Source organism: Mercurialis annua, linkage group LG1-X, assembly GCF_937616625.2.
Source record: "Mercurialis annua linkage group LG1-X, ddMerAnnu1.2, whole genome shotgun sequence".
In the NCBI taxonomy this organism is placed as follows: Eukaryota; Viridiplantae; Streptophyta; class Magnoliopsida; order Malpighiales; family Euphorbiaceae; genus Mercurialis; species Mercurialis annua.
In genome coordinates, this window is record NC_065570.1 from 59,363,821 (window position 1) to 59,379,374 (window position 15,554).

Genomic DNA, 15,554 nt, shown 5'->3' on the forward strand with positions numbered 1-15,554 from the left:
CATAAATAATAAAAATAAAAATGAAATTAATAAGTAGAAGTTTAATTCAAATAAAAAAACTGATTCCAATATAAAAATAAAAATTAACGAATTGTATTTGATTTAGGACTTAGAACTGTTTTTTGTTGTTTTTTTATTTTTCTGTAGAAACAAAAAACATTCAAATATTAGTGATTTAATAGGATATAAGACTTTTAAATGAAAGTGATTAATTAATTTATAGATAAGTCAAAAACACTAACTCATACTCATTTAACCCTATATCAAAGTTATATTACCCAAGTTTACACATAAACAAATTATACTCCTAATGAAACACCACTAGCTTAATAAAACTTTTATAATTTAATTAAAAAATAAAATAAAGTGGTCAATATATTTTAAAATTACTTTACTTCGTGTACATAATTGTTCATACAAATATCATTTATATATTAAAATTTCGATTTAAATGAAAAATATCTGATATTAATTTATTTATAGTTAAAACATTATGTTTAATAGTTTAGTTAATATTTAAATAAAACAACGGGTCATATAATTATCAATCATGTGTGTAGCACTTAATGATACAACTAAACTATTTTATTTAAAATTTTAATTTTAATTATTTTTAAATAACGGGTCATATGAATAACGCTCACGTGCGTAGCACGTGGCGAAAAACTAGTATATGTAAAAGTACGGATGGGGGGGGCAGGCAAATTTACTGAATAATCCTTTTCAATTTACTACTAAATAAAGGTTTTATAGTCATTAACTAATTAGTTATTTAATTAATCACTATAGTAATTAAAGTCCTAATTAGAATAGATAGCTAAATTATCTTCAATTTAATTTTTAATATGTAAAAAATAGCTAAACTGTCTCCAAATTAGTAGAAATACCTATCTTTTAGTTTGATTGAACTACAAAATTAAAATACTGTATTTGGTCAATAAATTATTATTTAAATTTCCATTTTATTTATTTTTAAAGATATTATTAATAAAATTAAGTTAATTATTTAATTATGATTATTATAAAACTAAAAGAAGAAAATTTAATAACCGAATATATTATATTTACTTTTATAAAAATTCTTAACTAATTTAATATTAATTATAAATAAAAAATTGGTATAATTATAATAAATTTACTAATATGTTCATTGAGAAGTTACGTTACGAGCCATGTGTATAGCACGTAATGCGAAATTAGTAGTTGTAAATGATCAGACATGGTCGACTTCGTTGATTTGTCCATGGACCCCAACATAGCTATAGTTTTCCATTTTGCTATAGTTTTCAGTTTAAAAAATTAAAATAAAAATCCACATTTTCCCTTTAAAACAGTACCCTCTCTTGCATAACGCAATATTCACATACAAATTTCTTTTATAATTTTATCGTTTCCCTCTTTTGTTTTGACGATCATGTTGCCGCCAGCTCACTCCGCCCTAATTTCCGATGTTCAGCTGTCTTCGGTGGTGCCCGGAGAAGTTACCGGCGACAGCAAGAAAGATCATAAGCTAACAAACATGGATTTGGCGCTAAAGCTTCATTACGTAAAAGGTGTGTATTTCTTCACAGCTGAAGCAGTAGAAGATTTGACGATTTATGAGCTGAAGAAGCCAATGTTTCCATGGCTAGTTCGTTATTACGCTGCTTCAGGAAGAATTAGGAGATCTGATCAATCAGGTCGACCTTTTATTAAGTGTAACGATGGCGGTATACGAATTGTGGAAGCGTGCTGTGATATAACTTTAGAGGAATGGAAACTGGCGAAGAATTACGATGACGATGACGATGATTTTGGTTTTGCGTACGATCAAGTTCTTGGTCCTGATTTAGGATTTTCTCCTCTTGTTTATATCCAGGTAGTTAATTTTCTACTCATTTAATTTCATTTATATATACATAAACCTTGATTGAACTTATCAAATTTAATTTAAACTGTTTTGAAGTTATTATTGTAATTATCTTTTTTCTGGAAAAGACAAAAACTAATGGTTTGTTTGAATTGTGAACATGTACATAGTTATATACAGAAGCAGAAAATTCCAGCAACTAGAGTTCTGCTCCAAAATATTTGAATTGATTGGATTTAATTAATTTATTTGCTTTTATCTTTTATAATTACATTTACAATAATATTTTATATTTATATTTATATTAAAAATTTATTTTAAAAATTTATATACATATATCATCAAATCGATCCGATGGGCCTTACCTTAAATTGTTTCTAACAAAATTTACCTTTAAAAAGCCAAAAAAATTATACAAATATCCTATTCCTACCTCAAATTTAAAAAAATTGTACTTTTTAATACTATATAATTCTTAGAGTATAAGATTTTTTTTATTATAACGTATCCTACTTCAAATTACAGTTTGGCTTCGTTCACTGATCCTACTCGAATTTTTTTTTTTGTCAGTCTACCAAATTTGAGTTTAAACTCCTAACTTAAAACTTTGTTTAATTGAAATTTGACATTTTTTTGAATTACACTCTTAACTATACTCGCCTAGTATGGGAGTTTTTTTTAATTATAGAGTACTTCCATTTGGCCATAGTTAAGCAGTAAGCACTTTTAAACACATCCTTATCTATATTACCTTCATGTTCCCATAAGAGTACTTAAATTTAATTACAAAACCGATTGTACTTTGGCGGTAGATAATGTAAGTAATTGCCAAAAAGTGAACATTTTTTGTAGATAATTTATCCAATAAATGCAAAATCGTACTGTGCTTTTACACTATACATCTACTTTCTTGAATTGAGTTGATACATACAGCTAGCTTGCCATCACATATCAACTTCTCCCATCTTCTTCTTTGTCATTAATATTGTAGGCATTAATTGATTTACATGTTGTCCCATAATATTGTTAATTTTTTTATATGTTTTGCAATTTCTAATTTTAATATTATCTTTTTTATTTTCCAAAGGTAGAGATAGATTAGATTAAATAAAACTCAAGTACATATTTCTCATTTAATTTTCAAATAAATATATTTCATTAAATTTTTCTTTGATAATTCAAAAGGGAGAACGCTTGTGGAGAAAACTGAACCTACAATCTACTAAATTGCTGCCTAACATTTATAACATTTGAGCTATAGTTGATTGGTTCCATTAAATTTTTAATCAGCTGATATTGGGGATATTTTTATGGATAAATTGAATTTTGCATTCTTAATATTTGATTCTTCTAATTTTTTATTTTTATGATCAGTTCACTTGGTTCAAATGTGGAGGGATGTGTCTGGGGCTCAGTTGGGCCCATATTCTTGGAGATCCATTCTCAGCATCATCTTTCCTTAATAGATGGGCCCAGTTTCTCAAACATTCATTGCCATCTAAATCTCTCCACGTGTCAAATTTCACAAAATCCGAATGCCCACTACCAATGCGCTGGAAACCATTTTGCCTAAACCGAGTTGACCCGGTAGGAAACCACTGGGTAACTACAAATAACTGTAAAATGGTAACTCATTCTTTCCATTTCCCAGCAAAACTACTAGATAATTTAGTATCAGAATCAGACTCGCCTGCTTTGATCCATCCGGTCAAGAGTTTGCATTTTGAATTCATTTCTGCAATTTTCTGGAAATCTTTATCAAAGATTAGGGGAGATTCAGGGCCGAGAATTGTGACAGTTTGCACAAGAATTGGTCCGAAAAGTGAAAATGAAGCTCCAAGTAATACGATGACGTTTAGCATAGTCAGAGCAGATTTCTCCGCCGCGAAAGGCGGAATAGAGGAATTAGCGATGTTGATTGCAGAGAAACAAGAAGGCGAAAACAAATTGATTGAAGAATCGATTGATGAGGAATCGGACTATATAGCATATGGAGCGAATCTGACATTTATAAATATGGAAGAGGCCAATATTTATGGGGTGGAATTGAATGGACATAAGCCTATTTTCGCAAATTATACAATCAAAGGTGTCGGTGATGAAGGAGCTGTTTTAGTTTTGCCGGCCGGACCGGATAATGGGGGTGATACTGATAAGAGAAGCGGTGGGAGGAGAGTGACTGTGATTTTGCCGGAAAAACAACTGCAAGAGCTAAAGAATGAGCTCAAGAAAGAGTGGGGCATTGCTTCAGGTAAATTACTCACTGCGTAAATCATATGGTTTGTATGGTTTGGTTTTGGAAAATGTCAAACTAATTTAGTAGTGAGAAGCAGGTAATTTCATTGTATGTTTGGATGTTAAAATTTTAAGCAAAGCTTTACATTTTTATAATGCATATTTGTTTCCGGAAATTCGAAATAATTCCGTGATTGATTCCAAAACATTATTATTATTATTATTTTGATTTTTTTTAATATAATCTATTAATGTGTGTGATTTACAACGTTTATATTTGTTTGTACCAAATAAAAAAAAATCATTTTTTTTAGTAAAACTTACATTCTTTTGAAAATTCACTCCTCTGATTAAAAAAGAAAAAACATAAAATTATGGGATAACAATTAGATTATACAGGCAATGTATTTAAAAAAAAAAATGCAATAACCATAGAGATAGTTGAAGTGAGTAAAAAGAATTACAGGACATCAAAAGTAGGTTGTACCCAATAATTATTCTGAATAAAAACAAGGAGCATACATTTATCTCTAAGTGATTTTCTTATTTTTTTTTTCTTTCTTTCTTATACACAACACATTTTTTTTCCGCCCCATAAGTTAAAGTATCTTCAATAAATCACTTCCTTTCACTCTCCAATACATATGAATTATTTTACATTGTCTTAAGTATTGATTATTTATTTTAAAATAGAAAAATTGAATACTTATAAATATTTTTTACATATTAAAATATAATAATTATTTTTTATTTAAATATCTTATCATATCTTTTATTTATAAAATTAAATATCATATTAATTTCAATTTAATAATCATTATTTACTAATATTCAAAAAATTATAATATTCTATTTTTTTATAGAGTAATTATTCTACATTCTCTTAAATATTGATTATTTATAGCTTATTTTAACAATAAATTAATAATTATTTTGATTTAAATGTGCCACTATATTTTATTTATAATTTCTATATTTTATATATTTATATTTAAATGTACTATTATATTTTTTATTTATATAATCTATACTTTATATTTTTTAAATTTAATAATTATTAAAATTAAAAGTTGAGTTAATCTGGTTGTACCGATCAAACTATGAACCCCTTGTAAAACAAGTTTCCTTTTCGGTATGGTTTTAAAAACATTGCCCTCTGGCATTGCCTCGAAAGACCAATTTTTTAAATTTAACATAAATAATCTAAATGTCTACCAGAATTGTATAAAAATGGCTCTAAGAACTCATTAAAATATTATTAAAGATGTATCTGACTCCTAAGAGACTAACGATGCCCCTAAAATATGATCGAATTTTTTTTGTGCAACAAGTAGCCAAGCTTGAAACAAAATTGACGAGGTACAAATTAAAGACACCATTATTCAGTAGGACTCGTTATAGGAGAGACATGCAATTCTATAAAAAAATTCACGATATTTTTGGCTATATGAGAAAGATCGAAAGAAACTACTAACAGCAAAAAGAATATAAAGGATAAGTTGAAGGCTTTACACATTATCCTCATAGTAGAGCCTATAAAGAAAGATGACTATTAGTAAATTAGCAACATGCTGAATAACTCTCATAATTGATAATTAGCTCGACATGGAGGAGCTCAGAACAACTATCCTGCAAGTGTTGGGATGTTCAAAAACAAGAATTGAGTAGAAAATTGCTAAAGATACCTTAGCTAAACAAATAATAAAGAAACCAGGAAGGATAGAGATGATAAAAAAGCCAGGACATCCTTATGTATAGATTTTTATTTTATTATTAAGGATTGCCACTATATTGCAGAGCATTGATGATTTTTATATGGTCGTTCCTTTTTTACTATATCAATTATTATTATCAAGAACAGCATCCTCCATTTTCCGTCCAACTCCCCGGCCCTTTTCTATACAATTTTATTTTCAAAACTAATGAAATTTTTAACCGCTACCTCTTGAAAATATAGGAAACGATGAATAATTACTACATGAAAGCATATATAGGAACGCTACCTGACTAACATAATAACATCTCTTCATTTTTATTATTAGGAGCTATAATATTCCACATGATCAATTTAATATTCAACAGAAACATAATAGATAAGGATATGAATGGACTACAAAAGAAACACATTCGGATAGACTCGACCCTACAATGAGTACATCATCAACCCATATCAGCTCAATGACTATTGAGAGATCAAACAATTAGGCAGCCTAGTTGGGTGGATATTATTCTTTTAATGGACTTGAAATTTATTCTAATGTTTGAAATATGGAGGCATAAGGCTTTCATAGACGATTATTGTGAACCAGTCGGTTTAAGAGCAATTTGAAAAAGAAGGACATGGTTCTTTAGGCAGGCCCTTAATCAATTATCACAAGATGGAGAGAATTTCACTTAGCATGCCTAAGCTCTCATGGCTTTGAAAACAATCCATTCAAAGTAGAATGGTCATTGACCTTGGAGCTCATAGAAATGAAAGCTGATATACAAGAGGGAAAACAACTATCCAATATCCAGAGTCTAATTTGAAATCGATGGAGACAGCCAAACAGTGGCAGAAAATCATGAAGTAAATCATCTGATGGGGGGTGGTAACAAGAGCCTCCAATTCAGTTAAAAGAGAAGGGAGGATATTTACCATTTAGCTTCTAGAATACTCTGCCAAATGTAAACTCTAGACTAGAATACAGCAACTAAAAAATGTCTCATTGAATAAGAAAAACAGGATTTCTTCAGAAAATATCAAGTTTTACAAACAAGGTGATAGCCAGACACGTATACCTTGCCAAAAGCATTGGGAAAATGAGAAAATATAAGGCCCTCCCACAATTTATGCCAAATAAAAAAATATCCTATACACAACTATAGAGTTGTTTGGCAAATCACACAGCACTTTGCATTCTTTTCTCCTCCGATTATACAATACCTTGATCTTAAAAACCTATAGATATATGTTTAGAACAGTCACATTAGGAATTCAGAATCTCAGATTAAGCATTAATGCAATGCAATTAAGCACAACAATCATATTGAAAAACCTTAAACATTACTTTAGGAAGCTTATTTGAGAATGAACTGTTGAAAGGACACCGACATACTCTCTAAGTGTCTCTAAATGTCTAGTGTCTTCTAGGATTTACTATGAAAAAGAAATTAAAAGAAATACCTAGAAAATAGAAGAGTGGATTAGGAGAAATCTGGAAAGTATTCCACCGACCTATATTGGCTATAAATATGGGATAGTCTTTGTATAATATATGAGAAATAAGAGAGAAATCGTGACGTGAGTGGAGCATTTGTAGGTGTGAGTGTATGTGAGCAAAGAGTGTGGTTTGATAGCAAGAGTTTGTACTAATTATAATTTAGTACAAATAAATAAAAGTTGTTTCAATTTAGTTCTCCAATTTCTAACAAGTGGTATCAAAGCGCGACGGTCAGGGACCGGTCAAGGAAAGGTCGAGCAAGTAATCCGGTTTACATTAAAACGCCACAAGCACGTAGTCAGGGACCGTGCAGAGTATTGGTCAGGGACCAAGTGATTTGGTTAATTAGAGAAAATAACCAAATAAATGGCGGGTTTTTCAACATCGGTGAGTACCCTTGAAAAGCTCAATGCTAATAATTATAGCACATGGAGTACTCGTATGCAATTTTATTTGCTCGGTCAAGATCTCTGGGAGATCGTCGGAGGGAGTGAAATGACACCCCCGACAAGTCAGGATGACCTTAAAAAGTGGAAGGTCAGGGCCGGTAAAGCTTTATATGCTTTATCGATATCAGTGGAGGACGACTTGCTGCAACATGTCAAGGACGCAAAAACGCCCAAAGAGGCGTGGGACACTCTTGCTGGAGTATACACACGGAAAAACGATGCCAAGCTCCAACAACTCGAGAACGAGTTGCTATCGATGTCACAAAAAGATTTAACGGTGAGTCAATACTTCTCCAAAGTTAAATCTATATGTCAAGAAATTTCAAAGTTGGATCCTGAAAATAAAATTACGGAGACAAGAATGCGAAGAATAATCACTCACGGGCTACGTCCAGAGTTTAATGCTCTTGTGACGGCAACCCGTGGATGGTCAAAGAACCAACTTTGAATGAGTTAGAAAATGTGTTGGCAAATCAAGAGGAGTTAGACAAGCAAATGTCTAAAACCTCAACCAAAGAAGAGGAGAGAGCCCTCTTCAGTAGTAAAAATGGTAGGGATCCACAAGGGGTGAGATCCAACGGAGGAAGAACGCCAATGAAAGAAAATTGGCGAAGACGACAAGGAAGGAGTTGGCAGCAAGGGGGAGCACAAAAACAAACCAACAATGATCAAGCCGAGACGAGTCAACGTAAAAGTAATCAATGCTTCGTTTGTGGCAAACGAGGTCATTATGCTCATGATTGTTGGTATAAGAATGTCGAAGGAAACGTTGCATCCGCACACCCACTAGTGGAAACCGAAGAAGAATGGGACTTTGAAGTTCAAGCTTCGTGTGCACTTGAGGAATCAATAAAAGACGATGTGTTTGCGGAGCACTGTGATAATGAAAATGAGAAGAATTCACCAGCAATATTCGCGATGTTAGAGCATCTCGAAAAATCATATGAATGTGAAAAAGAATATGATTTAACTACGCCGGATTTTTATGAAAAATCTCCAGAAGAAGAAGAATTCAAATTGAAAGAAGAAAAGGAGAAAGAAACAGAGAAAATATTTCAGAGTACAGAAGAGCAGATAAAGAATGAGAACGAGTCTGTCAAAACCGAAGAAGAATTTCTGGATTATTCAATTAATGAAGAAAATGAAGATCGGATCGCTACATCAAGCGAGAAAAGCAAGCGTATTAAAACGGAAAACAGTGCCGATCACAAGAAACAACATGTTAAAGGCAAGTCACAAGGAATGATGGACGACAAAAAAACCACAATTTGGGGTAAAGGATACGTCGATCAAGACGGACGTGGAATTCCAAAAATATAGAGAGTAGTCGTTGAGGGGGAGTGTTGAAAGGACACCGACATACTCTCTAAGTGTCTCTAAATGTCTAGTGTCTTCTAGGATTTACTATGAAAAAGAAATTAAAAGAAATACCTAGAAAATAGAAGAGTGGATTAGGAGAAATCTGGAAAGTATTCCACCGACCTATATTGGCTATAAATATGGGATAGTCTTTGTATAATATATGAGAAATAAGAGAGAAATCGTGACGTGAGTGGAGCATTTGTAGGTGTGAGTGTATGTGAGCAAAGAGTGTGGTTTGATAGCAAGAGTTTGTACTAATTATAATTTAGTACAAATAAATAAAAGTTGTTTCAATTTAGTTCTCCAATTTCTAACATGAACTACCACAAATGTGCGAAAAATCAAGGAGCCGAATATCAATAAGACAGCAGAATAAAAATACTGTAATCAACGTAGAATCAATATATTTCAAACAACTCAATATTGAATCAAAAAGGCTGAAAGAATCATACCTCTTCCTCAGAGTACTTCAAGTTGGCAATGGTCCAACATAAGAGTTATCGGATTGCAATCCAAGAAGCACCAAATAAGCAAGAACGCAGCCGAGCAAGACTAAAAGAAACATCAGGCGAAATGATGCAGAAGCAGGTTGAGAATGGCAGTTTTTCTCTTCAGACAAAGAGTACAAGTCATCTAGAACAACCTTAACAAGCGTATCTAAGAGCTTCTTCGACTAAATTATCATCAAAGAGTCAAACTAAGAGCTTCTTAGTGTATATATAGTGTGTAAGCAGTGTATAAGTAGTGTATAAGTAGTGTATTTATGGCATTTTATAGTGTTTTTTGTGGTTTAACCATGAAACTCTGCAAATACACCATAAACACTGCAAATATACCATAAACACTGTAAATGCACCATAGATATACTAAAAAACAGCAGAAATACACCATTAATACACAAAAAATACACTAAAACGTAAAGATATTATAAAATTATTACAAATGCACCATAAATCAATATTTTTTTTACAAAATCAGTAGCAATAAGCAAATCTATGAATAAGAGAAGACAAAATAAATAATTATATGAATAATAGAACAATTTTATAAACAAAAAATTATAGATCTACAATAATTTATTTACAAAATATTTAAATCATTAAAAAAAACCTAAAAATTTACACAAATCTAAAAACGAGTCGAGAAATCCATAGCGCGAACGGAAAAGACGAACATAAAAAACGACCGGAAACGACGAGAAATCCATCGAAAGTAGACGAACGGAAGCACGACCGGAAAGACGAACGGAAAAGACGAACGGAAAAATAATCGGAGGAGATAAATCAAAAATCAAATGAAAAAGAAGAGAGAAGAAGAGAGAGAAAAAGAGGGTGGCTATGTAAAAGTTTAACCTAAAATGAGATAAGTCTTCTATATATAATGAGTATTTTTGGTAAATAAATTAGCTTATTAGGTAATGTAGGATAAGAGAAAAAGATGGGCGATAATGGTGTAAATTATTTATCCAAAACAGGTATTTAAAAAATAATTCTTTAAAAAGAATATGTACCTTTTTTTTTCTCTATTCTCTTCTATTTTTTTTTATTCTTTTTGTTCTTCTTTTCTTCTTTAACTTTTTTTCTCATTTTTTTTATTTCAATGAATTTTTTATAGTAAATTCTATTTAAATTTTTATAATTTATTTAATATATTCAATTTATAATATAAATAATCAAATATCTAAAATAAATAAAAAATCAACGATGAAAAAATCGATCGTATTCGTCTCAAAAAATTTGAAGTAACGGAAGATTACATCGCTACCATCATATCCTCTTATGATACACTTTAAATAAGGGTAATATGAAAAATAAGCACTTCAAGTTGTTATTTAAAAAAAAAGTGGACAATTATTTTAAGACAAAAGAAATAAGGAAAGTGAACTATTGTTTTGGGACGGAGGGAGTAGAAAACGCTGAAAATGCTCTTTTTTAGTTAATTCTTTATTAATAAAAGAATAAAATAAGATGATTCCAAAACTAGAATACCAAATCTGTCAGCCACAATCTCCACCCTGAAGTCCGAAATTCAACAAGACTAATCAGCACGTAACGAAATCACCACCCTTGATTATCGTAAGGGCATAATAGTCAATGTCATCAGTACGTTAACTTCAAATGATCATATCAAATCCTCTTCGAGCCCCCAACCGCCCTCCTCCCGCACTTCAACCTTTCCCATAATTATTGCCGTGTCCCTCTCCGGCCCCGACAATCACTCCTCGCGTAGGCGCGTAACATTCACGCTCCGTCGAATTTACCGTTTCCCTCCGTCGATAGCAGCCAGCTTTCCTTCTTCAATTTCCCGTTTAGCTCAGCCATTGTTAAACCCTGATTTAGGGTTTAAGCTTATTTATTTGTTAAAAGGGAAGCAAACTTTTAATAAGATATTCAATTCAGTCCTAATTAAACAAAATGATTGAGAAATCAAAGAAACGTAAGAAGGGTATAGTTAGCGAAGGAGATATTTCGACTCTCTTGCAAAGGTAAATATTGTTTTTGTTCAATTCAAGTGTTTTTAATGTTAGGGTTTTGCTCTTCTTTTTAATTAATTTTATTTTCGGAAAAGGTACACTGCGAATACAGTGTTAGCGTTGCTGCAAGAAGTGGCTCAATTTGAAGGAGTGAAAATAGATTGGAATGCACTGGTTAAAAAGACAACGACAGGGATTTGTAATGTGAGAGAGTATCAAATGTTGTGGAGGCATTTGGCTTATAGACATGCTTTGCTTGATCAGTTAGACGATGCTGCTCAGCCTCTGGTCTGTTTCTTTGCCTTTTTTTTTAATAAGTATTGGCTGGTTTTGAATTTGAGTTTTTATTCTGGTTTCTGTGTTGCAACAGGATGATGATAGTGATTTAGAGTATGAATTAGAAGCATTTCCTAGTGTTAGTAGCGATGCTTCAGCTGAGGCTACTGCTTGTGTTAAGGTAATTCACATAATTATTATTTCAGATGTGATTACTGGTTGCGATAATGTTATAGTAATTTTAGATTTTTTAGAAAGAAAGAATTAGAACTTAGGGCCTGCTTGCAACCTGCCAATTAGTTAGAACTGAGGCCTTGTTGTGGAACTAATCTACTTTTATCTCTAGAGACTAGAGAGTTCAGAGTAGCATAGTAAGAGACCTTTTGCTTACCGAGAGAAAAGAGTAAAAGATTTATAGCATATTTTAAGGATGGATGTGAGCAAATTGCTCTGATATTTGGTGACTATAAGTATGAATAATATGAAATTCTCCACCAAAATAAGGACCCTATGATTGGTACTTAGATGCTCATGAGTCATGACCCTAATGATGCACTGATGTAATGGTCTTTTCTCTCTCTCTCTCTCTCTCACACACTCTTTCATGTAGAAGTACTCTTGTCAAATATTGGTGAGGTGTTAAGTTAAGGAGGTTCTGTCAAGCTTTTTTGCTACTACCAAGAATTCCAGGAGTGTAGAGCACGATATTTTTCTTATTGGTTTCTTGGGTTATATTTTACTTGGACTGTTAGACATCATGCCATTCTCCACCATGGATGGGATATTGATCTTATTTTGTATAAATGTGGTACTATGACAATCTGTTACGCTTTAATGCAGCATGGATTTCTACATTTTGTTTGCTCATTTTGTGAGGATGGTTGCTTGGTTAGGTCCTGATTGCATCTGGTAGTCCAAGTGATTCCACCCACCAAAATAGCTCAACAGTTGAGGCGCCATTAATGATAAATATACCTAATGGGCAGCCAGTCAGAGAAACATCAGAAAATTCACAACCTGCTATCATCAGAGGCGTGAATATTACAGTGCCAGTTTCTGTTCAGAAACAGTCTGGAGGGTCGGATACAAATGGATCAACAAATGGCAATTTTCCTCCCCGGAGAAAACGAATAATATGGACAAAGTCTGAAGACGCGGCACTGATTGCTGCTGTGCAAAAACATGGTGTAGGAAATTGGGCACATATTTTAAGATGCGAATTAAATTGGGACAGAACTGCTTCACAGATATCTCAGGTTGTTTCCTGCACATTACTGACATTAGATGCGATTTATATGTTTGTGGTCTCTACCTTTTTCTGCATTATTCTACGTGAATTTGCACCATTTAGCTTCTGTAGTCTTCTTGGTTGGAAGCAAAAGGTCATATGAACTATTAGATGTCATGTTAAGTTTTTCAACTATCTATGTGCTGGTTGATATCCTATTAGCTTATTAATTCGTAAATAGTTTTTGTTGGTTCCTGTCCCTGGCTATGACTTGATGATTCTTGGAAATCACATAGATATATGATTTGCTTACATTAGTGAGTGTGGATTTCAGCTTTAGAGAGACACTAAGTGCAGAGCTTACCAGTCAAATCTTTCATGTAATTTTTTTCTTGAAATATCTTTCATGTTTAAATTCGTAAGCTGGCAAAATTGGTTGACATTTTCTGTATGTTGTGACTTACCATATTGATCTTGCTATATTTATAAGTAATCCGACCTCAAAGAGTCAAACTACAAATAGTTTCAGGTTTAGATAAAACAGTTTCTTGGATGCTGGACTAGCACGACATGAAATCTATTCTCCCTTATTGTTGGATGATCAAATTACTCAATAAAAATTAGTTTATAAACTAGATGTATTTTTATCACTTGCATTAGGTGCTTTATTTCTTCATCTTAGATTGGACTGAAACAAATACTATCATGGAAACAATCCGTTGTCATCTAGTCCGGTCAGGATGTCTGGGTGCACCCAGTTTTCCCGGGTTCAAATCCCGGCAACGGAAGTTGTCTTCTTTACATGTTAATTTTGATTTTTATGGTAGGCTTTGTGAATCCTAATGGCTTAATAAATTCAATTGGTTTCTTCGTTGCTGTTTTTCTATCTCCGTCTGTTCTTCCGCTGATATCCAATGTGAGATCTATGGTGCGTTGGGACTGGCTTGATGTAACTGTTCTGCAGTTGCTAATAGCCTATTTTTATCTCTGCTTGTGTTCTCCTAATGTCATAGCTTTTTCCAATCAGAGATGGACCAACATTACAAAGAAGAACGGAAACTTGAATACGGTAGCAGTAAGTAATACGAGTGGAGTGCAACTTTCTGAGACACAGCGAGCAGCACGAATTGCATTGAATTTAGCTCTTGATCCGCCAACTAGGAATACATTTACAAATAACTCCGGTAATCCTTTTCTCATTACAAATCAACAAATGATGTACCTAATCTGGAGAAAATAAAATCAAGCTACATTGAAAGCTATAATTGTGATGAAATCTATTTTTTTTGTTTGCGACAGAACTTAAATTGGTTCTTGCTCTATGAGTGAAAATAGTTACTATAATGTGTCTTGTTACTTATATTGGTACAGGTGAAGCTACATCCAGCCAGTTTCAAGCTCATCGATCCTTTGGAGCAAAATCATCTTTAATGGTATCATTGAGCTCTGCAACAAAATCACAATTAGCTGTGAAAAAACCACCAATACCCGATTTGAGTTCAGATCCGGTTAGAGCTACTGCAGTGGCTGCTGGAGCTCGTATTGCTACTCAATCAGATGCTGCTTCACTCCTCAAGGCTGCTCAGGCAAAGAATGCTGTCCATATCATGCCTACAGGTGGTTCTTCGATCAAATCGTCACTATCAGGTGGTTCAGCCAATCATTCAGAAGCTCGTCCAAGCGTCCACGTAAATGATGTAGCAGCTGCATCACGTAGCACTCTTACAGCTGTCTCGACTAGTGGTACTCGCCCTGTTTCCACATCAACCACTCAACAGACTTCAATAGTTGACACTGCAAGGAGCATGTCAGCTAAACAATCAAATGCTGAACTCCCATCAAATAAAGATACTGAAACTGCTGGACGGATTCAATTCGTACCAGGTGCAGCAGAACAGCAAATCAAAAAAGAACCTCGAGCTTGTGTCTCAGGCAATGATAATGGCAAGCAAAATAAAGCAGAGAAAACAGCCTTGCCAAACAATGGCTCCTTAAAACTGGAGGTGGCTGAGAGCGACACGTTAAATGTCGTTAGCAAGCAAGTTGAAGGGAGTCAAAATTCCAAAGGCGATATGAACTTTTGCTTATCAGTTAAAAAGGAAGAAAATCAGTCTGGAGTTCAGGTCACTGATGACAATGGGAACATGGCTGACAAGCCAGATCGGACAAACATTGCTACTGACAAGTGCAGCGGAAAGCTTGAAGCTGTAAACAAACCGGAGTCAGACATTGTGATGAAAGAGGTAGAAGGTTAGAGTATCCTTGTGCAAAATAGCAGGATTTTGTTTCTTCTTTTTCTGCATAATTTGCTATTCGTGTTTTAATTGACTTTAGATATTATGTTAGTGTAAATTAGTTAGAAATTTGTGTGAAAAGTAAATGATTGAATGCATATCTTTGCCAATGCTACTGTTTTGAGATTGCTGGAATGCTATGTGAGAATATAAGAAAGATTGGTTATATATGTCCTTTCTTCCTG

The 15,554-nt window shown here is 33.0% G+C and overlaps 2 protein-coding genes across 2 annotated transcripts; both read left to right on the forward strand.

Annotated features, from left to right (window-relative positions):
* Positions 1-1,307: 1,307 nt before the first annotated feature.
* Positions 1,308-4,244, forward strand: LOC126659017 (protein ECERIFERUM 2). Its single transcript, XM_050352709.2, has 2 exons — positions 1,308-1,858; positions 3,224-4,244. Exons 1-2 carry the CDS (start codon positions 1,415-1,417, stop codon positions 4,118-4,120), a joined length of 1,341 nt encoding a protein of 446 aa, XP_050208666.1. The 5' UTR covers positions 1,308-1,414; the 3' UTR covers positions 4,121-4,244.
* A 6,981-nt stretch (positions 4,245-11,225) lies between these two features.
* Positions 11,226-15,539, forward strand: LOC126664869 (uncharacterized). Its single transcript, XM_050357472.2, has 6 exons — positions 11,226-11,583; positions 11,667-11,859; positions 11,942-12,028; positions 12,741-13,103; positions 14,103-14,259; positions 14,447-15,539. Exons 1-6 carry the CDS (start codon positions 11,513-11,515, stop codon positions 15,328-15,330), a joined length of 1,755 nt encoding a protein of 584 aa, XP_050213429.1. The 5' UTR covers positions 11,226-11,512; the 3' UTR covers positions 15,331-15,539.
* The last annotated feature ends 15 nt before the right edge of the window (positions 15,540-15,554 follow it).

What these genes read in the sequence shown, in the direction of transcription:
- LOC126664869 (XM_050357472.2), top strand. Translation starts at nt 11,513, where the DNA reads ATGATTGAGAAATCAAAGAAACGTAAGAAGGGTATAGTTAGCGAAGGA. An exon ending in ATTTCGACTCTCTTGCAAAG is followed by an intron (nt 11,584 to 11,666) that starts GTAAATATTGTT and finishes TTTTCGGAAAAG; the next exon opens with GTACACTGCGAATACAGTGT. An exon ending in CTGCTTCACAGATATCTCAG is followed by an intron (nt 13,104 to 14,102) that starts GTTGTTTCCTGC and finishes TTTTCCAATCAG; the next exon opens with AGATGGACCAACATTACAAA.
- LOC126659017 (XM_050352709.2), top strand. Translation starts at nt 1,415, where the DNA reads ATGTTGCCGCCAGCTCACTCCGCCCTAATTTCCGATGTTCAGCTGTCT. An exon ending in CTCCTCTTGTTTATATCCAG is followed by an intron (nt 1,859 to 3,223) that starts GTAGTTAATTTT and finishes TTTTATGATCAG; the next exon opens with TTCACTTGGTTCAAATGTGG.